We start from the raw sequence: 24,818 nt of genomic DNA, 5'->3' as shown, positions 1-24,818 counted from the left end.
CGTTTATTTCTCGGAGGTTTCGGGACGCGAATCTGCGGCGGAAGGAAACGGGGATAGGCCGCAGGCTCTGCCGGGAGGTGCGCGCGCAGCCTGGAGTCGACGGCCACGTCGGAGCAAAAAGAGAAATGGGTCAGTGAGAGAATAATATAGAATATATACGTTATATAGGGGTGGGGGAGTGAGTCAGCAAGAGATTTATATAAAATATATACATAATATAGTTGTATGTGTGTAATATATAGGGATACAGGGGTCTGTGAGAAAATTATAGAACATATGCATTATATAGGGTGTGTGTATAATGTATGGGGGATAGAGGGGGAGTGCGTCAGTAAGAGACTTTTAAATATTTATAGCTGTGTGTATGCCAGTGAGAAAATTATATAGAATACTATATATATGTTATATGGGTGCGTGTGTGTAATCTATACAGAATAGAGACCCTCTCCAAAGTGTCCACATCCTTTTGAGAATGTGGCTAACAGAACTGTACACTGTATTCTAAATGTGGCCTAACCAATGTCTTGTACAATGTTAACATGACTGGCCAGCTCTTATACTCAATACCCTGTCCAATGAAGGCAAGCATACTGTATGCCTTCTTGACCACTCTATCCACCTGTGCAGCAACCTTCAGGGCACAATGGACCTGTACTCCCAGATCTCTCTGCCCATCAACTTTTCCCAAGGCTCTTCCATTCATTGTATAATTCACTCTAGAATTAGACTTGCCTAAGTGTGTCACCTCATTTGTCTGAATTGAAAGCCATCTGCCACTTTTCTGCCCAACTCTCCAGTCTATCCATATCCTCCTATATTCTCTGACAGTCCCTTTTGCTTTCTGCTTTGTGTCATCTGCAAACTTGCTGATCATACCAACAGTGCCCTCTTCCAGATCATTTATGTACATTACAAATAACAGTGGTCCCAATACTGACCCCTGTGGAACATCACTGGTCACCATTGGATGAGGGAGTGGGTCTATGAGAATTGTATAAATGTTCCCTATACCTTTAGGGATGTGTCCATAATATCTGAGGAGAGGGGGAGTTGCTCAATGAGTTAATTATATAAAATACACAATATATAGGGATGGGTTTATAATGTTGTGGTTCTGTTCACCGAGCTGGGAATTTGTATTGCAGATGTTTCGTCCCCTGTCTTGGTGACATCCTCAGTGCTTGGGAACCTCCTGTGAAGCGCTTCTGTGATCTTTCCTCCGGCATTTGTAGTGGTTTGAATCTGCTGCTTCTGGTTGTCAGTTCCAGCTGTCCGCTGCAGTGGTCGGTATATTGGGTCCAGGTCTACGTGCTTGTTGATTGAATCAGTGGATGAGTGGCATGGCAGATTCAAACCACTACAAATGCCGGAGGAAAGATCACAAAAGTGCTTCACAGGAGGCTCCCAAGCACTGAGGATGTCACCTAGACAGGGGATGAAATGTTTGCAACTCAAATTCCCAGCTCGGCGAACAGAACCACAACAACGAGCACCCGAGCTACAAATCTTCGCACAAACTTTGAATGGGTTTATAATATACAGGGGATAGATGAGGAATGGATCAGTGAGATTTATGTAAAGTATACAATATAAGAATGTATGTATAATATACAGGGGATACAGAGAGGAATAAGATCAGTGAGTGACTTATTCAAAATATACAGGTTATATACAATGTATAGGGATGTGTGCCTATAATAGGGGATAGAGAGAAATGGGTCAGTGAGTGATATCTGTATAAAATATACAATATACAGAGAGTAGAGAATATATGTAATACAGAGTGTAGAGAAATGGGTCAGTGATAAAATTTTTAAATGTACAATATATACAGTGGGAATAATATACAGGGGATAGAGGGGGGGAAATGTCAGTGAGAGACTTAAATAAATTATTCAGTATAAAGAGGGTTGTTGGTCACAGGCCTCCAGCCTGAACAATGTTCTGCCCCAAGGATTGATGCTGGGTTGACTGTTGTTCATAATTTATATAAGTAATTTGGATGAGAATACAAGAAGCATGGTTAGTAAGTTTGGATCTATAGGTGTGTGTATAACAGTCAGGAAACAAAGAGAGAGGGGCGTGGGTCAGTGAGGAAAAAGTTGGTGTCATCCAACTTACAACATTGGTGGCAGATTTGTACAGCATAGAAACAGACCAATTGGTCCAACTTGTCTGTGCTGCTCACATACTCTAATCTAGTCCCATTTGCCAAATGCTGCCTTCATTGCCCTGTCTACCTGTGACTCCACCTTCAAGGAGCTATGAACCTGCACCCCAAGGTCTTTGTTCAGCAACAGTCCACAGGATCTTTTCATTAAGTGTATAAGTAGCAGTATTCAAGAAGCACCTGGATGAATACATGAATAGGAAGGGAATCTTCCTGAAGATTATATTTTTCTGTATTAAAACTTAAGTGTCAGTGCCGGTTTGGAGGGCTGATGGGCCTGTACCTGTGCTGTACTGTTCTTTGTTCTAAGCCCTGCCCTGATTTGTCTTACCAAAATACAACCTCTCCTATTTATCTAAAGTCTGTCTGCTGCCCATCAGCCCGTCTGGCCAAGGTCCTGTCATACTCCGACATAATCACCTTCACTGCCCACTACACTACCAATTTTGGCGTCACCTGCATACTTATCACACCACCTATATTCACATCCAAATCATTTTATATAAATGACAAAAAGCAGTGGGCCCAGTACCAATTCTTGTGGCACACCGCTGGTCACAGGTCTCCAGTCTGAAAAACAGCACTCCTCCACCACCCTCTGTCTCCTACCTTCAAGCCAAAACATAGTTCCTTGAGTAGCATAACAGGCAGACAGGGTGATGAAGGTGTTGGGCACACTTAACCTTCATTGGTCAAAGCATTGAGTTCAGGAGTTGCGATGTCACATTACAAGAGAGGTCACATATGAAGTATTATGTACAATTGGTCAACCTGCTATAGGATGGACTTTATTAAACTGGAAAGGTGCAAAAAGGACTTGCAAGGACATTACTGAGATTGGAAGGTTTGAGTTCACAGGAAGAGGCTGGGACTTTCCTCCCTGGAGGCTGAGGGATGACCTTACAGAGGATTATAAAAGCCTGATGGGCATAGATAAGGTGGTAAGCCAAGGTATTTTCCCAAGGTAGGGTTGTCCACAACTAGACAATGTAGATTTAAGGTGAGAGGGGAAAAGATTTTAAAAGGGATAACTTTTTTAGGGTGTGTATGTGAACTGAGCTGCCAGAGAAAGTGGTAGAGGCAAGTACAGTTGGAGAGATGGGGAGAGGAATAGTTATTTGAAATATTCTGCTCCCCTTGTAGTAATGAGGGGTGCGTGGGGAGTAAAGGGGAAGCATGGGGGTCCCAAGTCAGACAACTGGGTGGGAGGGCTGGTGGTGGGAGAGGGAGAGACTGAGGGAGGGAGAGTGATGTGAGTGAAAGGCTGGAGAGAAGTTGAGAGAGATTGTCGTCTTCCTTCAGAAATACAACATAACAATTTTTTTTTCCAAAAACTGCATATTTTTATGTGGACATCCCAGGCAAGCTGTTGGAGTTCTAGGATTATGATCCAGTGACAGTGAAGGAGTGGTGACATAGTTCCAAGTCAGTACAGTTTGTGATTTGAAACAGATGTTTGGAGATTTGGAGATGATAGTCCTATGTATCTACTGCTCCCCGCTCTCTATTTGTTAGAGGTTGAAGGTTTGGGGACTTTCAGTTTTGCACTGTTCTTGATTTGTTTTTTTTTAAAATGTGACTGTGTCTTTACCTCTGGCTCGTGATGTATTCTTTCACCTGGGAATCATGTAAACATTTGTAAATTGATACTTCCTTCAGTCTTATGCAAGTGCCAAGCAGCAGACTAGTGTTACTTAATGTTATTGCTGGATCCTTGAAGTTATTCCAGATTAAGAAGGCTTGCACTGAACTAATTTGTCCTTAAAATCATACTTGAGCAAGGGATAATTAAACAAAATTAACTTAGTTCAGGAGTGCTAGCCTAGGAAGGCCATAGGTGTATGTGTGCTGTTATGGCCTGTACAATATTTTTAGTTTGTGAAGCACAAATGTAATGTTCTGGTGTATAGAGTGGGTGAAGTTTTACTCTTTCATCAGATGTAGACATGACTGGCAAGGCTAGTATCTGTTGCATCCCTAACTGTGCTTTTAATTGTGGCTTGCTCAGCCATTTCAGAGAACAGTTACAAGTCAACCACAATACTGTGGGTCTGAACTCATATGTAAGATAAACCAGGTAAGCACAAGATTTCCTTAAAAGGATACTGCCCTTTTTCTCTGTTCTCCTTTTAAATAGAAAGGCATGTGATCCTTGGTGGAAACTTTATGGAGACTTAAAGTCATAGTCACACAGCATGGAAACAGCCCCTTCAGTCCAACCAGTCCATGCCAAACATAATCCCAAACTAAATTAGTCCCACCTGTCTGCTTCTGGCCCATATTCCTCCAAACCTTTCCTATTCATGTACTTATCCAAATGTCTATATGTTGTAATTGTACCCACATCCTCCAATTCAGGAAGTTTGTTCCACACATGAACCACCCTCTGTTTCAATCAAAAATTCCCCCACATGTCTTTTTAAATCTCTCTCCTCTCGTCTAGTCTTGCAAACCCCATCCTAGGGAAAAGAAACTCCCATTAACTCTTTATTTTTCTCATTATTTTATAAACTTCTGTCAGGTCCACTGAAGGATGGGGCAGTGCCTTGGATATGTAGATATAAAGATTGACTCTCTTCAAGGCAGACACAGCAATTGAAGCTGCTAGAAAGGCATCTCCTTACTGAGCAATGTTGGGAAAGTTTGACCAGGTTGTTATTGTGAGACAGTAGCTCATGGCTGAACATATTACACCAAATCCCAGTGTGCTTTCAGAACTGTCAGATCTACAATTATAACTTCTCTTGGTGAGAGAAAGGCCTGTAATTGAGCTAACCAAGATGCTTGACCATGTGAGCAGCAGAAGAAAATGAAGCTTAACCGTATTATCTCTTTCCAAGATAAAAGGATGGGTAATGTTAGCAATGACTAAGCCATATGGGCACCTTTTGAGATTCCCCAGTGGGGTCACATGGGATTATGTTCTGGCGCCATCACACTATCATATTCTCTTTGCTTTTGCCATATTCCTTCAGCCCATCCGTGAGGGTGTCATCTTACGTATGAGACCTGACCAGGGCTGATCAGTTTTGCTCCCGTCCAATCCAGGACAGTCCTAAGAGTTGCTGTGAGCTGATGCTGCTGCACTGGCATTCCATACACAGAACAGCCAGGTTAAGGAAATGGATAGACACTTGCACCTGCAAAGAGTTTGGTTTAACGGTTGGCATCAGGGAGAGAAATATCATTTACTAGGAAGTCCGACTTTACCTGACAAAAGGAGCAGTGCTCTGAAAGCTTGTGGTTTCAAACAAACCTGTTGGACTTTAATCTGGTGTCATGTGACTTCTGACCATGTCCACCCCAATCCAACACTGGCACCTCCACATCTGTCTACAGATACCACCAGACCTGTTGAGTTTCTCCAGTGATTTTTCTTATTATTTTGAATATTCAGCATCCATAATAATCTTTGTTAATTGACATTAAAGCAGTCTGTTTAATAACTGTTATCACTGAATGCTATAAATATTCATTGAGTCAAGTAATCTCTGGAGACAGACAAAAAATGTTGTTATGCTTTTGGTCAGTGATCTTTATCATAAGGACAGGGAGAAAATGTTCTCTGCCAGAACCGGGGCAGGTAAAGGACAGGGCGGGGGATGATGAAAATAAAAGGGTTGAGTTGTGATGAAAGGTGGAAGGTCAGGATGATGAGTGGCAAAGGGATGATAGTGCAAGGTAAAAGGAGATGGTGGGAGAACAGTTAACGGAAGAAGAGATGATGTATCTGAGGTAACTGTAAATAGCAGCAGTGGAAATGAGACCAGCAGTCACTACTCAGAATAAATGAAAGCAGTTGATACAATACATTAAATTTGGTGATAGAAGTTAGGTCCAAATTTAAATGAATAGCTATTGTCCTATTGTAAATATCATGTTCGATCACCTCATGCTGATATTGCTTTCTGTTTACTGCAGGTGGGTGGCTTTCCACTTGGTTTTCCGGCTTGATCGGGTCACGGGAAATGAGAATATTAATCCTGGGTCTGGATGGAGCAGGCAAGACCACGATACTCTACCAACTACAAGTTGGTGAAGTTGTCACCACCATTCCCAGTGAGTATGATGTCCTGATTCTATATTTTAATTAGCAATGTTCTCCAAAAAGAAAGTGAACATTTAACTGGCTTTCAGTAAGAGTTGATGTTTGACAGTTTCTAGAGTTTGTAATGTTGAAAAACTCTGGATAAATCTGAATCCATTATGTAATAATGCATTGTGTTTATTTCCTCACTCTTGCATTTAGTGCACAAATACTGCAATATATAAGTTGCTACTTGAGTGGACCAGCATGGATGAGGTTGGTCAACTGGCAGTAGCAGTTCTATAATTTGACATAAAAGCATGTGAATTAGAAGCAGGAATAGTGCACAGCCTCTCAAGCCTGTCCTAATCATTCATTTGATGATGGCTGATCTGAACCATTTACCATCAATAATCTTACACCCTCTTGATAGTCAAGTATCTATCTGTCTCTGCCTTTAATTTCAAGAACTCCACTTCCACTACTTTTTGAGATTTCTGAAGACACTCAACCATTTGAGAAAACATGCTTCTCCTTATTGTTGGGAACGTATTTGTGGATTATCAAATTAGTAAAGCAACATTTGGATATTTTGGGGTTGGAAAGGATTTATCAGTAGGTTATGGAGGCCATCTGAGTTGCTTGGTATTGGAATTGGTCCTCCTGGGTGGAGGCCATCTTCAGCCTAGGAAACCTCTAACCACAAGGGATGAATGCAGATTTCTCCAGTTTTCTCACTTCCCCTCCCTTCCCCCCCCCCCCCCCCCCCCCAGCCTTTTCTCAGTCCCAACCCTCAGACTTAGCACCGCCTTCTTGACCTGCAATCATCTTCCCGACCTCTCTGCCCCTACCTCCTCTCCGACCTATCACCCTCACCTTAACCTCCTGCCACCTATCATATTCCCAATGCCCCTCCCCCAAGTCCCTCCTCCCTACCTTTTATCTTAGCCTGCTTGGCACACCCTCTTCATTCCTGAAGAAGGGCTTATGCCCGAAATGTCGATTCTCCTGCTCCTTTGATGCTGCCTGACCTGCGCTTTTCCAGCAACACATTTTTAAGCAAAGATTTATCAGTGATTACTTTAGAGCACTGGGTTGTCAATGTGCTGTTTTTTTAAGAAGTGCCTTTGGAAAAGCAGAGTTCTAAAGGGATAAAGGTGGCGTTCTATAGTTTTTAAAAAATTCTTGAGCAATCAGATCTGAAATGCCCTTATGGACTGATGCTGCCATTGCCTAGCAATAGACTCTGCACTGAGGCAACAGATTTTTTTCAGTCTACACGTAGAAGCAGTGGGAACTTGCAGAGAAGTTTGCAAGGAGCTGAAAGCAGCCTGTGCTAGAAATATGTTAGCAATAGTTTAAAAAGAACTGGAGAGCTTCAAGAATCAGGAGTCCTAATCTTTTGTCATCTAAATCAGCAATCTAGTTCTGGCAGTTTCCCATCATTCTGCTGCCTACAGTGACATAAACCTATTGTCAACCTGTTCTGTGTCCTATAAGAAATAGGACTTATAATCATCTAGAAAGGAATATGTTGATTAGGGATAGTCAACACAGTTTTGTGAAGGGTAGGTTGTGCCTCACAAACCTTACTGAGAAGGTGACTAAACAGGTTGATGAGGGTATAGCAGTTGATGTGGTGTATATGGATTTCAGTAAGGTGTTTGATAGGCTATTGCTTAAAATACAGAGGTACAGGATTGAGGGTGATTTAGCAGTTTGGATCAGAAATTGGCCAGCTGTAAGAAAATGGTGGTGGTTAATGGGAAATGTTCATCCTGGAGTTCAGTTACTAGTGGTGTGCTGCAAGGATCTGTTTTGGGTCCACTGCTGTTGGCCATTTTATTATAAATGTCCTGGATGAGGCCATTTAGAAGGATAGGTTAGTAAATTTCCGGATGCCACTAAGATCACTACAGTTGTGGATAGTGACAAGTTTAATGCAGAAAAGTGAGCGGTGTTTCACTTTGAATGGAGGAACAGGAATACAGAGTATTGGGCGAATGGTAACATTCTTAGCAGTGTAGATGAGCAGAGACATCTCTCCATGTACATAGATCTTGAAAGTTGCCACCCAGGTTGATAGGAGAAAGTGAGGACTGGAGTACCAGAGTTGAAAAATGTGGTGCTGGAAAAACACAGCAGGCTAGGCAGCATCTGAGGAGCAGGAGAATCAACGTTTTGGAATCGAGGCTTCCTGAAAAAGGGCTTGTGTCTGAAACGTCGATTCTCCTGCTCCTCAGATGCTGCCTGGTCTGCTGTGTTTTTCTAGCACCACATTTTTCAACTCAGGTTGATAGGGCTGTTAAGAAGGCATACGGTGTTAGTTTTTGTTGGTCGAGGGATTGAGTTTTGGCCACACTTGGAGTATTGTGTACAGTTCTGGTCACTGTTTTATAGGAAGGATGTGGAAGCTTTGGAAAGGATGCAGAGGAGATTTACTAGGATGTTGCCTGGAATGGAGGGAAGGCCTTATGAGGTAAGGCTGAGGGACTTGAGGCTGTTTTTTTTTTGTTAAAGAGAAGGTGATTTTAATTGAGGCATATCAGGAATCAGATGTTTAGATATAGTGGACAGTGAGAGCCTTTTTTTCATCAGATGGCGATGGCTAGCACGACGGGACATAGCTTTAACTAGATATAGGACAAATGTCAGAGCTAGTTTCTTTACTCCGCAGTAGGGGTGTGGAGCACACTACCTGCAACAGTAGTAGACTTGCCAACTTTAAGGGCATTTAAATGGTTGTTGGGATAGGCATATGGATGAGAATGAGATAGTGTAGGTTAGATGGGCTTCAGATTGTTGCACCGACCTGTGAAACCATCGAGGGCGGAGGGCCTGTACTGCGCTGTAATGTTTTATGTTCAAGGAATCATAGGAATTGAGAAATGAGTCCTTTTAGTTTAAACTCTTGTTTTCCCCATTTTCCATTATTAATTGCTCTGCAGAGCTGTGTTTGGGTCATATCCTGTTTGTGTATATAGTTTGTAATGGATTAAGGTAATTTGGTTAATTTGTGCAGTAGCTTAAATGATAACCAGTTTGCTATTTGTTTGAAGAATAGGTTGCTTCTAATGACTGTTATTGTTGAATTTATTGTAAAGCCTGGTGAAAGGCTAATTTCTTCCAGCTGATATTCGGTCAAATAGAATAAATTTTGACTAAGGCATTGTGCTTTCTTATTGTGTAGCTTGTAGACTAATAGGGCTTTACTTCCAGTGTACTCCTCCTGGACTGGTAGTCTTAACATTCCCTTTGCTTTAAATGGACAACTCTTTTGTTTTTTTTGTTTTGAAACAACAACCCTTGGTTGTGGAGGGGTACAGTGTTTCAACTGGTTAGGAATTCTAGATTTAGGAGAATGTAGCCTAAAAATTAGGGATTGACTGACTGTTCAGGAAGGATGTTAAGAACTCTTCTATACAGGGTGAGATGGTTTAGAACTCTTTCCACAAACAGCAGTGGATGCTGAATCAGTTGTTCAGCTCAAATCTGAAATTCTCTTCAGCAAAACTATGTAAGGGAGGTGAGCCAAGTGCTGGTATATAGAGTTGGACCACTGATCAGCCATTAAATAAAGGAACAGGCTTGGTGCTGAATAGCCTACTCCTGTTACTGTGGTGAGAAATGCTACTGGATTTCACCACTGAACAGCCCAGCTCTAATTTTGTTAGTATTTCAAATTTCCAGTGTCGTCAATATCTTGCTGTTATATTTGTCCCACAGCTGTTTAGCATTCGATGTTAGCAATGAAATCTGTTGAAAGAAAATATGTTCTACTGGAAAAGAACTACTATTGTCTTTTTATTTTTGCAATTAGTGTCTGAAATGGTGTAAATGTTTTTATTTTACAGCAATTGGCTTCAATGTTGAAACGGTAACCTACAAGAACCTTAAGTTTCAAGTGTGGGATTTGGGTGGACAGACCAGCATTCGGTATGAAAATGCTCACTTTTCTGTTATCAACATTTTTACCCTCTGTCTGCAAATAAAACCTGATTTTTAAAAAGGAGAGCTTTGATCTGATGACACAAATTTGTTTTTGTCAGTACGTTACCACAATCTTCATGACTGCAGTCAGAGCATGTGGTTTCAGGCAGCAAGTAGCAGAAGGGATTGGAAATAAGTGTCTTGGCAGCTGCCATCACCACCACTACAGGAAGTTAAAGACAGAGAATAACTGCTGGCCTTGTCAGTGCCACTTGATTCCCATCCATGAGTAAAAGGAAAAAGCTTGCTGAACTTAAAGGTAGTGACGCAGTGTGACAAGTGGTGTTCCACTAGGATTGCTGCTGAGACCACTAGACACCATTTGTCTAGATAGTTAGGTAAGACTTGATGTTTTTCAGAAATTGCAGGTGAAACCAAGGTGAAGTTAAAATGGCAGTGGAGTCCAATGATGCAAGAAGGTGACCATGAATTTGCTAAATGGACATGGACACTAGCAAATAAACTTCAGTGTAGGGAAGTGAGAGATTTGATTTTGATCAGTCGGGGTATCTAGGGTTACGGGGAAAATGCGGGAAAGTGGATGTGAGGAGTGTTGGATTGGTTATCCTGTTGAATGGTGGTGCAGGCTTGAGGGGCTGAACAGCTCTCTCATGTCCCTGTTTTTCCTCTTAATGGGAAGGTCATGCACTCTGCAAATAAGTCTTGATCAGGGAAGAAGAATGGAGCTCTGGGAGTACAGTGACACAATTCACGAGAGAATGAGGTTAAATAGGTATGCTTGAAAACAGAACACTTTGTATTCATTTCTAGATGGATAAAGTTGAGGGAATTAGGTAATTTGAAACCATGTATGAAAGCTTATTTTGACCATAACTGCAATGTCGTAAACATCCTGTGGTCTCTGTCTCTCTCTCAAAAATGAGTGAGGCACTGGAGATGGTTTTCTTAAAAAAGAACCGAATGCAAGGGTACAAGTTATCTATCCGGAGAGATTGAATGAGCTGGGATATCTTTCTCTGTAGAAAAGACCAAACACTTTGGGATGTCCTGAGATTTGAAAGCTGTTAAACAAATGCAAGCTCTCTTTTGTAATTATGTTCTTGACTCTGTCTCATCCTTTTTCATGCTCCCTGGCAGCTTGTATTGTTTGCATTTTACTTGAATGTAATAATTTATTTTCCGGGCCTGCACAGTACTTTAATTTTTGAATGCAAGGTGGTTTCTATTAAAACAATATTTCTGTGTATTTATATATTTACTCTCTCTCTTTTCAGGCCTTACTGGCGATGTTATTACTCCAACACAGATGCTGTCATCTATGTCGTGGACAGTTGTGACAGGGACAGGATGGGAATCTCCAAGTCTGAACTTGTTGCAATGTTGGAGGTAAGAAAGAAAATATCCTCTTTTTTTAAAAAAAAAATATGTGAATTATTTAATGATGGTCTTTAAACATTTGAGGCAAATCTGTAGAAGGGCCTAGTGATCATATATGTGAAAAATAAAGAGCAGAGTTGTAAAATCCCTAAAGAAAATCTTCATCGCTCCAAGTACACAGCAAAGGCCATCAAAAGCTATAATGGGAAAGTTTTACAATAATGTTTCTGATGCTTTCACAGATGTGAGTTGACCTGCTTCTTGGTTTTCAGTGGGGTGATCAAAAAGAATGCCACCGTAGTGTTAGTTGTCTGTTAATTATAATTATCCCTATTTTTGGAGGGGGAGAGACCAGTAAATCTTCACTTAAGACATTGAGAGATTCCAACGCTGTGTGAGCATTGCATCATTACCATGATGGGTTTAACAAGGAGCTTTGACCTCCTGATAGCAAGAAAATCATTTGTAGAACTATGTATGTTCAGCTGCACTTCCAAAGGTGTCATTTTCAGGAAAAAAGTGTAATTAATTTTTACAGAAGCTATTTAAGCACTGGGCTCGCTTTCTTGAGCATATTGGTCCTTCCAATCAAGCCATGTATTATTGCATTATTGAAATTGTTACTTGCATCAAATTGATGTTCACATTATTTCCCTGTAGTGAAGTCACCCCAGCCTCAATGTGGGTCTGATAATCCCCAACCCATCATCTTTAATTCTCAGAAAATAAGATCATCCTTTCAGTAGGTCTGATGACGGCAGATTAACATTAATGACTCTGCCAACTCTTTGTTAGAGATCTCCAGCTGTCTGCCATCCTGCGAGATCCTTGCCTCCCTTAAGGAAGGGTGTTCAAGAGGGTGCCGCTAGATTTTCTGTGAATGATAGCAAGCTTGAGGGATTTCAGTGGGCAGCTTGCTTACCTGGCAGCCAGAAGGTCATGAGTTCAAGTCTCTACCTACTTCAGAGACTTGATTGCATAATCTAAGTTGATTATGCAGCAAAAACAAATTGTTGGGAAAACTCAACTCAATAGGTCTGGTACCATCGGTGGAGAGAAAGCAGGGTTACCTTTTTGGGTCGAGTGACCCTTTTTTAGAATGGATTTGTCGCTGGGGAAGGGTAGGTTAGGCCTCTGCATTGAGCTGAAGAACTTGAGGGCCTTGAGCGCCTTCTCCCAAGACCTTACCCCAACCTCCACACCCCAGGTCCGGTCATCACACGGGCTGTTACAACAAACAACATTGTCAGCTAATAATGATTCCCATTAGCTTTGCTTTTATTTAATATAATCTGCATTGGCATGTTGTGGAGACACTCCAGTATCGGAGGAGCTGCCTTTGGGATGAGATGTTAAATTCAATGCCCTCTCCGTGCACAATATATCCAATGGTAATATCATAAAGGAGATCAGGGCACTCTTCCCAGTGTCCGGGTCATCACTCCCTGAAGTAGTCGAGAAATACTTGGCCTTGTTTTACAATCGCCGCGATGAAATTTTAACGAGTTTTAATCTGCTTCATGTAATTACCTTTTTATCTCTTACAAACCCACAGCCACGTGGTCACAGTGTCTGTTTGCTTGCAGGAGGAGGAACTGAAGAAGGCTGTTTTAGTTGTTTTTGCAAATAAGCAGGATATGGAGCAAGCTATGACTCCCACAGAGGTGGCCAACTCACTTGGTTTGCCAGCACTGAAGGATCGGAAATGGCAGATATTCAAGACCTCTGCAACCAAAGGGTCTGGACTGAACGAGGCAATGGACTGGTAATTACTGCACTGATAAATAGGACAACCTTACAATAATGCTGGCTAAGCAGGTAGAACTCTTGCTGCCTAATTCGGAAGATGAGATGTTCAAATTCCAATGTAGGATTTACAGTATACAGTACAGCTGTAGTGAGGGAGTGCTGCACTGTCTGAACTGCTGTCTTTTAGATGAAATGTTTAGCTGAGGTTTTGGCTTGCTATTAGTTGATTCTTGAGTGAAATGTATGTAGAGTTTGTAATAGGATCTGGGCAATCTGAGTTTGAGGCATGCTTTCAAAGTAACCGGGGTTGTGTCTGAAATATTCAGTGCAGTTTGACAATTCAGAAGATGGGTCAAAAAGACAAGGGAGTGGTAAAGATTTTGCAGTGCGATGATGCAGTAATGGGAAATGGTCTTAGTTTGAAGGATCTGGATATAACATTTTGGGTTGAGTTTTTCCTTTTTTAAAATGCAAAGTAACAAGTCATTGCTGGGAGTGGGTTATAGGACCCTCATATTAACTATTTGCCAAGATTGAGTATGCAGGAAAAATAATGGTTGAACAGAGGTAATGTCATAATCAAAGATCTTAATCTTCAATCAGAAAAATCGGGTTAGCAGAGGGAACTCGAAAAAGTTCAGAGTGTGTTCCAGTCAGTTTCGTGACCGGTTTTAGAACCAAACAGAACTGACTGTCTTAGATCTGGTAATGTTTGTTTAATTAATGATTTTATAAAGTAAAGCATCCTGTGATCATAAGAGTGATCATAACATAGAATTTCCTCTTCAGTTTGAGAATATAGATCTAAAGGCAAGTACACGAAGCCAGTTGGCTAAAAAGGCCCTGGACAATTAGTTTAAAGTAAGGTGGTGGGAAAGCAATGGTAGGTGTTGAAGATATTTCGTCACTTTTAGATCTTTGAGAGTTAAGGCCTGTGCACCTTCTGTGGCTTAGTAAAGGTTAAGAATGGTATCTGAAAGAAAAGACAGGTGCTGTGAAGATTAATGGCAGCCTGGAAGATTATGAAATTTTGAAAACCAAAGGATGATGAACACTTAATAGAGGTGTATTAGAATTTGAGGGTTGGGGAGTGTGAGGTGAAGAGGAAGAAAGTAAAGTGTAAAATTAGTACAAAACTTAAATTTGTAGCTAAAGTGTGTATTGATTTTAGAGGCAAACTGGTGAGTTAGAATGTGAAACAGACACCGGAGGTTTGTCTTCACAGTAGGTGCAAAAAGCATGCCAAGGTTCGCATGTGGGGGTGAGGGGAGCAACTTCAAACAACCATGAGAGGGGGAGGTGACAAATCACTGGCAAAGCTGATGGGACTAAATGCTGACCAGTTCCCTGGACTCGATAGCCACTTTCCGTACATCTGCTGAGGAGGGAGATGAGTGAGAACACTTTCACTGTCATCAGTTCTTTGTATGTCCCTTCCCTAGAGAGCTGTGAAGACTGGGTCATTGAACACAGTTAAGGCTGGTTCGGCCAGTTCTCTCCAAGGTACAGGCAAGCAAGTGCTTGTTAGATTGCATCAATCAGCCGTGTGTGTATTTTTATTAACTTCTGGTATGTTGGTATCACTAATTTAGTCAGCATTTATTGTCCATCGATTACTGTCCTTGAAAATGTTATAGTGAACTGCTGTAGTCTAGAGGTCAGGGGCAGGTCCCTCTGTGCTGTTCAGAGGTTGGACCAGGATACTTCCCAGCAACTGAAGGAATAGTGATAGAGTTCTGACTCAGTGGTGTGTAGCTTGAATGGGAACTTGTATGTGGTAGCCCCATTTCTCAATTGCCCTTGTCCTTTTTAGATATTTGTGGGTTTGGAAGGTGCTATCTCAGGAACCTTATTTAGTTGCTGCAGCCCATGTTCATGTACCTATTGCTTTCTGAACGACACCTTCCCACCCCCGGCCCTTGATGAAGGGCGTATGCTCAAAATGCCAATTCTCCTGTTCCTTGGATGCTCCCGACCTGCTGTGCTTTTCCAGCACCACACTGTCAACTCTAATCTCCAGCATCTGCAGTCCATCTTGTAGCTGGTACAGACTGCTGCCTCTATCAGAATGGAGGGACTGAATGAAGGTGGTGGCTCTGATATCAATCGAGTACTGCTTTGTCCAAGATGTTTTCAAGCTTCTTGCGTTGTGGAACTGCACTCATGCAGGCAAATGGTGAGTATTCCATCTCACTTCTGACTTGAGCCTTACAGACATGGACAGATTTTGGATGGGGGTTAGGAGTTGAGTTACACTCCACAGAATTCTCAGCCTCTGACCGTATTTCTAGTCTGAGCAGTTGTTTAGCTGCTGCAACCCCAGTATTTATATGGCTAGTCCAATTCAATTACTGGTCAATGATAACCCTCAGGATGTTGATGGTGGGTATACTGACCTTGAATAATCAAGGGATAAAAATAAGGTTTTATCTTGTTTGAGACAGTCATTGCCTGGTACTTGTGTGTAGAACAAATGAAACTTGCCACTTTTCATTGCAAACCTGGGTACTGTTGTCTTGCTCTATTTGGAGATAGATTTGAGGAGTTATAAATGGTACTGAACGTAATGCACTGATCAGTGAAAATCCCCATCTCTAAACTTGGAGTTATAATTCCTTCCTAGCGGCGCTATCTGTGGAGCAGCCTTCTGGTGTGGATTACAGCAGTCTGAAATGTAACCTTGCAACAACACTTTGAGAAGCATGGAGAATAAATGCTGCCTTCACAAACACAGCCAGCATCCTGAATGCAATGCTTCCTCCTGTAACTACATTGTGTACTCTCCACCAGCCTGTAGCTTGCAGGAGCTTTTTCATTCAAGTTTTGAATGAACCATACAGAACCAATGAGTAAATGTTTTTCATTATTGAATGTGTACTGGTGTTAACTGGGGCCTAACAACCTGGAGGTTACCAACAGGCTGTGAATCTTTGGACTTCTCCACTGCAAAGAACTTGAATGTTTAGTCATTGAATGTATTCAAGACTCCAATTAGTATGTTAAGGGAGTTGAGAGAGGGAGAGAAGGTGGTGCTGATGGAAGGGTTCCCACATGAATTAGTGAATGCAGAGCAGCTTGAGCGGCTGTTTGTTCTTGCCTCATCTTCAGATAAAACGGATCATGTGGGCAGAGTTTGCAGGCAATGTTTGCCACTTAAGAACTAGCTCTAGATCCTCACCATAAGTCCCTGGCTATGATGGCACAAACCAGACTATGACCATCTCTGATCAGAGACCATCCAACCATTGCCCCTTGACATTCAGTGGTGTTACCAATCCTGAATCACCCACTATCAACATCCTGTGGGGAGGTTGACATTGACCAGAAACTCCACTGGACCCACCACATAAACACAGGGCCTATAAGCAGGTCTGAGACTAGGAGTACTGCAGGAAGTAACTCCCCTGATTTCTCAAACTCTGTCCAGCATCCCCAAGGCACAGTCAGGATTGTGGTCAAGTACTTACCACGTTCCTGGATGGGTGCAGCTCCAACAACCTTGGAGGCTTGTCACCATCCAAGACAAGTATTGCACTTAATTAGCACCGCATCCACAAGCATCTAGCCCCCCTCCACTGATACTCAGTTGCAACCATGTACTATCTACAAGAAGTACTGCAGAAATTCAAAGATCCTTAGACAGCACCTTCTAAATCTATGATTGCTTCCATGTAGAAGGACAAGGGCAGCAGATACATGGGAATGTAACCCACCGTATGTTGCCCTCCAAGCCCCTCAACACCCTGACTTGGAAATATATATCACTGTTTCTTCACTGTAACTTGGTCAGAACTCTGGAATTCTGTCCCTAAGGGCATTGTGGGTCTACCTACAGCACCCGGACTGCAGCGGTTCAAGAAGGCAACTCACCCCCACCTAGCCGGCATCTGAGTGTGGGCAATAAATAGTGGTCCAACCAGTGATGTCCATGACCTAGGAATAAAGTTTACAGAAAGCTATTGGAAACGCTGCGTGTTTCAGCTCGTGTTGCTGCATGGGCTTGCTGGGTGTTAGTGTCGGTGAGTGTAAGCTCATGGAAATAAACTGAGGCAACTGTGGGGCCTGTGGAGATATTTTTCTTAATAGACTGAGTTGGCACTTTTTTTCCTGTCTTTCAGGTTGGTTGAAGCCTTGAAGTGTAGACAGTAAAAACAGTTGAGTTTTTCAATCTACTGCAAGAGCCACGTTTCCCACCACCACCTGAGGTCTTACACAAGAGCCACTTGTTCGATGGCGTGCTGCATTGACTCCAGTTTGTTTTTTTTTTGCATTATCTTATTTATGTGGGTGTTTTTTGTTTTTTGGCAATAAATTAACACTTTCAATGAAGAGATTAGCTTAACAGTTAAGGGTTATTGCATCAGGAAAGTGAAGTTATCTTTTAGTTGCTTTCATTTGACTTTGATCATACAAACACTAATAAAACATTCCTTTCTTCACATGGAGCTATATTCTTGGATATGACGATGCTTTGGCTAAGTAATGCCTTTTAAGGTTTTGAATCCAGCTTCATATATAAAAGTGGGCTGTTAGATTCTTAGCTTTTGAGCTAATTGTATTTAAAATTGATTTGAAACTGGGTAAGAAATTCTTGGATATTTTCCCTTCAAAAAAAAAGTGGTTTGAGTTCATTCTGTATATATTTTGTCTTTGTACAAACCCACTGATTCACTGGTCATTCTGTTCAGGAACTTGTGGTAAAGGTTTAGGAACTGAATTCTGGGAAGCACAAGTCAAGAATGCGTGACTCTGTATGGAAGAAGAGTCCATTTGTCCCATTGTGTCTGTGATGGCTCTTTGAGACAGTCAAGAAGATGGGTGGCATACCCAGGTAATATTGGTGAACTTGTAATCCACAGTCCTAGGGTCAGCCCTGGAGGCAGGGATTCTATCTCATTGTGGCGGCTGCTGGAATTTACTTTTAATTAGAGCTAAAAAGCTAATCTCGTAAAGCTGACTGTGAAGCTATCATTGTTACAAAACCCTGTCTCCTTCACTGAAGGAAATCTGCCTTTCCCACCTGCTCTGGCCATTTTGGGGACAGTTTTCACTGCCTTTCAAATGGCTAGGGTAGGTCACTCCATTGGAGCAGTTTGGAATGGACAACAAGTGATGGCCATGTCACACCCCATTGAAAATCAACCTCCTCTTGTTCTTTCTCCATGGCCCTGCTCAGTTCCCAATCTGTCAACTATTCACTTGAAAAGAAAAGTCAATTACCAGTGAATATGCTGTCAGCTTTAAATCACTACACGCCCCTGAGTAGAGAAAGTCTCCTCTTCTCCCCTCCAGTTCTTTTACCTAATGATCTTGTTTCTGTGATTTAGTAAGATAAAATTAACTAAGGGGTTCTGTACTACATCTATATCCACATTAAAAAATTATTCACCACATCCAGCCTTCATTAGAGAGTTTAGTATTTTTTTCTTTCTAGTTAATTCCTGGCTTTTGATTTTTGAGGGAGTCCATGTTGGGATTAAAGGTGTTTCTTAGACTAACCTAATGAATTAGGAGCATGGCTGCTCACTCCTTGGGACTGTTCCACCATTCAATAAGATCATAGTTGATTTGATCGTTCCACATTGTCACCTCCCTCTGATAATCTTTCACCAATTATTCCCCATTTTCACTGCCAGGGAGGAAGAGTTTCAAAGGTATTCGGTTCTCTCTACGCTTTTCCTTACCAGGGAAGGTTGAGCCAATTAGGTCTATACCTATTAGAGCTCAGGATAAGAGCTGATTTTACTGTGCCATGAAATTCCCTGAGGGAATGGGGCAGGCAGGGTAGAGAGAGAGACTAAGGTGGGGGGTGGGGGGTGGAGAGAAGGGTCCCCAAGTTTAAGAAAGAGGTCTCTTTTTAAGACAGACTTAATTTTTTTTCTGGTAAGGGTCACTACCCTGTGCCATTCTCTACCTCCAGGCATTAGTGGAAGTTGGATTGATCAGTTTGTTCAAGACTGAGTGAGTTAAGATTTGTATTGCCATGGGTTCTGGGAGGGGTCAGATGGGGGGGGGGGGGGGGTGACACAGCAGTCATAACCCAGACCAGCCCTGATCCCATGGAAAGGTGGCACTGTCCTCCTGGTCCCAAGTTCAAGCCAAAGCACCCTGTCATTTTAATTACTGAAAAGAAACAGATTCCTGAGCTTTTATTCACTTTTATTCATCCATGATTTTGGTCCTTGTCACAAGCTTTTTCAGTTCACTCACTCTTAGCTACAACTTGAAAGAAACCAAGGATTTTTTTCAAGGGGCTGGAATGAAGAGGATCATCCTTTGGATCCTGCTCTAAGGAGGCCTTTTTAAATCTAGTTACCAGTCCCAGTCCAACAGATCAAGTAAGAATGATAGGACACTGCCTGTTAATATACTGATCACCCAAACTAACTCAGGAACTCATTGACTTTGACTCCTGTCCAATATTGCTTCCATTTTAAAATTCACCTTGTTTTCAAATCTCTCCCAACACAATCTCTAACTTCCTCTAATTCCTCAACCTCCTGAGATCTCTGTGCTACCCTGCTTTGCACACACCCAATTTTTACCTCCATCTTACCTCAATAATACACATCCAATTTTTCCCCCTGCTATTTGGTTACCCTAACACCAGCTGTCCGGGCCTCTAACTCTGGAAAACCCTGTCTGAAATCTCCAGGCCTCTTTCCTTCCAGACAATTCCGAAGTTTGTATCTGGGCCAAAAGGTTGTATCCCTGGCTAAATAACTCCTTTCTAGAATGCTCTCCAATCTTTTAACTTGCTACTCTTCTAAACCACCTGGGAATGTTGCAGGCACTAATTCTAGACATGGTTACTAAAAACATTGTAATTTCCCAACCATTTTTTATTCCATAATTCTGTCCATCAACATTATTTTTCAATTTTACTTTTTTAAAATGAATGAAAACTATTTGAGTCTGGTGAGAGCTACCATATGTAAATGTGCTTGTTGTGACCTCTGTAAATAATTGTGGGTTCTGGTTTCACCTGACTTTACCTTTTTAAAAAAAAATCATTTTATTGTTTGATTTAAGTGATGTTCATAATAATAAAAGCTGATTTTTACTCTTCTTTGAGTTTTCTTGGCTTTTGGAGCCTGTCTTTGCTCTGACATTTCTTGTTTTGTCTATAACTGAAGAACTGGGTAAAACTGCACTTTAAAGACTGAAGTCTTGCTTAAAAGAGAAGTTGAGACTTTCTGCCTTGCACTCAGCAGAACTAGGAGACCCGAAACCAAATTGACTAAAACTGGTGTCTCTTCAGTGTGAGAGAAGGTAATGATGTCCCAACCTTAGAGATGCAGCAAAAACAGTGTCATTCTTAGTTCCCCAAACAGACGTGTAAAATTTAGTCAGTGTTGCTATGGGAATGTGGTACAGTTTGGCGATCTCCATAACCCCATTCTTCCTTTTTGATAAGTGTTTTGTATGTATGAATGCCAGTTGCCTATGTAAGAGGATCCTGTGTATTAATATAAAAGATCTAAACACAAATGTACCTTGCAAAACTGAGTGATCATCAATTGTCTTCCAGTGTGCTGGTTAGCACAGTCTGGCTTATTGTCTAACTGCTGTCCAATAAAATCTCATTTGATCATGGGCAGACTGCATTGAGCCTGGGCTGGTTGTACACCATTGATGTGTTGTGAATGGTCACTGGGACATGTTTGATATGGTCTTTCTGTCATTTGGGATGGACAGCTGACCAATCTGGCAACTCCAACTCCTGTCAGCAATGTTAGAGTTCTAGATAATTTCCAAACAAGCTGTTCAGGTATTATTTCACACCTCAGGAGCAGGTGGGATCTGAACCCAGGTCTCCTGGTTTAAACATAAGGACACTTCCACTGCACTACAAGAGCCCTACTGTGTTGGAGTTCTATGTTTCTAGCATTACTAACAGACTTGTAAAGGAGTTTTCTATCAATCAAAGGAGATAGCACAAATGTTTTGGACCTTTACACCCAACACCAACTTTTTTTTTGCACTAGCTATCAGTTAGATACTACAGGGTCAGAGTAGAATTGGACCTGAGTTTTAAATAAAAATCACTGACTGACAAGTAACAGCTGTAAGTAACTTTGAATTTTAGTATCATGGACTGAAATAAGGAAAGGACCGTTTTAAAAACCAAGGATTACTGCATGTTTTTGAAAGTGAGCAACTCCACATGTTGGAAGCAGTGTTTACACAGCTGCCTACTGGTTTAATAAATGTCAGTGTAAACCCTGTGGAAATTGTGACCATAACATGGTAGAATCTCATTCATTGAGAGGGAGGAATCTGGGTTAGAAACACCTGGACTAAAATTGAATGAGGCTAATTACAAAGAAGTGAGGGCAGTGCTGGTTGGAATGGACTAGTGAAGGAGTTTAGCAGCAAGAATGGTTAAAGGTCAATAGCAGATATTACAAAAATAGCCCATGTTCCAAAGAATTATTCCAGTGAGGAAGAAAGGAGCGATGAACCATGGAAGTTAAGTTTGTTTGTTTGTTTATTATTATCCTAAATTCCAGTGAGTTCAGGCCCAATCTACTCGACCTCTCCTCCTAAGACACTCCCTTCTTACCTGAGATCAGCTTAGTGAACATTCTCTGCACTGTCTCCATTGACATTTTATCTAAAGAAAGATAGACTGATAGTAAAATGTAGTGTAGGAGGGTTAGTTTGATCTTCGAGTAGGATAAAAGGTTGACACAACATAGAGGGCCAAAGGGCCTGTACTGTTCTGTACTCTTTAAAAGTCCTAAAACTGTGGTCACAGTATTCCAGTTGTGGTCTGACCAGCGCCTTGTGTAATTTTAGCAAAGCCACCTTATTTTTATACTCCATTCCGTTTGAAATAAAAGCCAGCGTTCCATTTGACTTCCCTGAGTTGTTAAACTTAGGTGCTGGCATTTTTTGTCGATTGAGAATTCCAAAATCCCTCTACTGTAGCTCCCTACAATCTTTCTCCATTTAAATCCTGTGTAGCTTCTCTCTTCTTCCTGCCAATTTCCCCACATTGTATTCCATTTGATGAGCTTCTGCTTGCTCGCTTAATTTGTCGGTATCCTTGTGCGGACTCTTCCTGTTTCACCCTGCCTGTGTGAGACCAACGGGGCAACTTTTTCACGCAGAAGGTGGTACGTGTATGGAATGAGCTTCCCGAGGAAGTGGTGGAGGTTGGTATAATTGTAACATTTAAAAGGTGGTTGGATGGGTATATGAATAGGAAGGGTTTGGAGGAATATGGGCCAGGTGCTGGCAGGTGAGACTAGATTGAGGTGGGATATCTGGTCGGCACGGACAAGTTGGACCGAAGGGTCTTTTTCCGTGCTGTACATCTCTATATGTCTCAAAGTGAGGTGGTAAAGTGTGATCACAATTGCCTGTTCTAGACCCAAAGTCTACAATAAAAAAAACACAGCTCAACAATGTTATGGTTCATTTGATATTTAAGGGATCTTGCTGTACTTGTATTGACTGAGCCTGACTCCATTATGATATTGGGGTCGAGTGTGGTGCTGGAAAAGCACAGCAAGTCGGGCAGCATCCGAGGAGCAGGAGAACCATCCCTGAAGAAGGGCTTATGCCCAAAACATCGATTCTCCTGCTCCTTGGATGCTGCCTGACCTGCTATGCTTTTCCAGCACCACCCTCTTGACCCTGATCTCCAACATCTGCAATAGATGCTTTCTCCTCCATCATGGATATCTCCTCCACATTTGTTTGACCAGGCAGCAGACTGAGGGATATACAGTGATGTGGAGATGCTGGTGTTGGACTGGGGTGGATGAAGTCCAAAGTCACACGACACCAGCTTATAGTCCCAACAGGTTTATTTGAAATTATTTGAAACTTTTGGAGCACTGCCCTTTCATTAAATGAAGTGGCATATCCAGAAACTAACAACAATTTCCAGGCCGCTGAAGTGTCACTTTGCCAGGGTGAAAGGGGAAGTTTAAATCTGTATTTTGTGATTCTCAAAGAATGTGTCAACCTTCAATTCTTTTTTCAGTTCAGTAAGTTCTAGAGATAAATATAAAAACCGCAGCTGAGGCTGTTCAGGGAAATGTTAATGATGGAGCACAATGTAATCAATAGCAAATTCAATCCATTAACCTGAACAATCGATATTTACAATACAGTTAGTTTAGAAAAGAGTAAGTAATGTCCCAAGTTACTTTAGTGGGCAGTTATAAGATAAATGTTGGCACCACATTAGCAGACATTAACATAAATCATTCAAAGCTTAGTCAGCAAATAAGACTTGAAAAAGCATTTTGTTTTTGTAGTCTTACATGTGACGTGGGAATTGCTCATTTGTTGCCCAGCCCCAATTGCTCAAACTCCAAACACCACCTGGAGCCACATGTAGGCCAGACCAAGTGGAAATGACAGAATTCTTCAACTTGAGAACAATAGTGAACCAGATGGGCTTTTACAACAATTCAGAGAGAAGGTCATAACTTAGCTGAAGGTGTTTGGGCCTAGAACACTACTCTGAGGAATTAGGGTTGTTGTGGTGTGTCACTACCCTTGTACTGGGAGGCCTGGGTTCAAGTCCTAACTGCTCCGGAGGTGTGCAATAGCAGGTTGATTGGGAGATCCAAGAGGGCAGCAACCCAGCAGGTCTGAGTCTGCAGAGCTCTGCCCAAGACTCAGGCAGAATGGGGTGCCTACCTTCACCTGTTAATTCACTTAAAATAGTTTCTGCCCATCACCCTTAGCCATTTTGCATCAAACTTTAACAGTTTGGTGCTTTTTAAAAAATGATTAAGGACAAGAGCTCCCGTAGTCCACAACAGGCAGGGACCCCTCCCCCACCCCCTCCTACAGCAGCAGCAGAGATGTCCGCGGCTGCCCCGGGGGGACTTACCTGCGGCGGTGAGCCTGAGCGCGGAGTTTGTTAAACTCTGAGAGAAGATTGATGCGTCCATCGAGGAGACCCGGTCCAGGTGGGACTTGATCTCAGTCATGCTACAGAAGCATGACCGAGAGATCGAGAAACTTCGGCAGTGTCGGAGGGGCAGAGCAACGAGCCGCAGCCTTGGAGACTGCTGCTGAGTCATCCGTAGGTCAGGTCCGGGCTCTGGAGCGGCAAGTCCGGACACTGGAGGAGCTTACTGACAACCTCGGAAGGTCGTCGGAAAAATATTTGGTTGCTGGGCCTTCCCGAATGGCAGGAGGAAGGCCAGCTCGTGGATTTCCTGGAGCAATGGCTCCCACAGCTGCTGAAACTGGAGTCGGAGCTGGGCTGGGTATGGGTGGAGCAGGCCCACCAGGTCGCTGTACACAGGCCTGGGTTGGACCAGCGCCCCCATCTGATCCTAGTTTGACTTCAACATTATAGAGAAAAACAAATGTTGCTGGAGGCCTCCAGAGTCTTGGGGAAGGATCCCCAGGCCATGATGTACAAGGGCTCCAAGATAATGTTGTTTCAGGACTTCTCTCCAGCCATGGTCTGCAAGAGGAGGGCATTCGATGAGGCAAAGAAGCGTTTGAGACTTAATTATTCAATATTCCATGTGATATCCAGCAATGCTGTGCTTCAGTCGTGGAGGA

At 42.2% G+C, this 24,818-nt stretch overlaps 1 protein-coding gene across 1 annotated transcript; it reads left to right on the top strand.

Annotated features, from left to right (window-relative positions):
• On the top strand, nt 1-20,342 carry arl1 (ADP-ribosylation factor-like 1). Its single transcript, XM_072551989.1, has 6 exons — nt 1-129; nt 6,092-6,229; nt 10,052-10,133; nt 11,423-11,534; nt 13,112-13,290; nt 17,393-20,342. The coding sequence occupies exons 1-6, from the start codon at nt 126-128 to the stop codon at nt 17,421-17,423; spliced, it is 546 nt and encodes a 181-aa protein (XP_072408090.1). The 5' UTR covers nt 1-125; the 3' UTR covers nt 17,424-20,342.
• The last annotated feature ends 4,476 nt before the right edge of the window (nt 20,343-24,818 follow it).

The sequence above is a fragment of the Chiloscyllium punctatum genome, chromosome 32 (assembly GCF_047496795.1).
Source record: "Chiloscyllium punctatum isolate Juve2018m chromosome 32, sChiPun1.3, whole genome shotgun sequence".
Taxonomy (NCBI): domain Eukaryota; kingdom Metazoa; phylum Chordata; class Chondrichthyes; order Orectolobiformes; family Hemiscylliidae; genus Chiloscyllium; species Chiloscyllium punctatum.
The sequence above is the reverse complement of the archived record's forward strand: the minus strand, read 5'-3'. Positions and strand labels throughout refer to the sequence as shown.

Excerpts from the sequence above, each read along its gene's own strand:
- arl1 (XM_072551989.1), top strand. Across the intron at positions 10,134-11,422 it reads GGTGGACAGACCAGCATTCG|GCCTTACTGGCGATGTTATT; the intron begins GTATGAAAATGC and ends CTCTCTTTTCAG. Across the intron at positions 13,291-17,392 it reads CTGAACGAGGCAATGGACTG|GTTGGTTGAAGCCTTGAAGT; the intron begins GTAATTACTGCA and ends CCTGTCTTTCAG.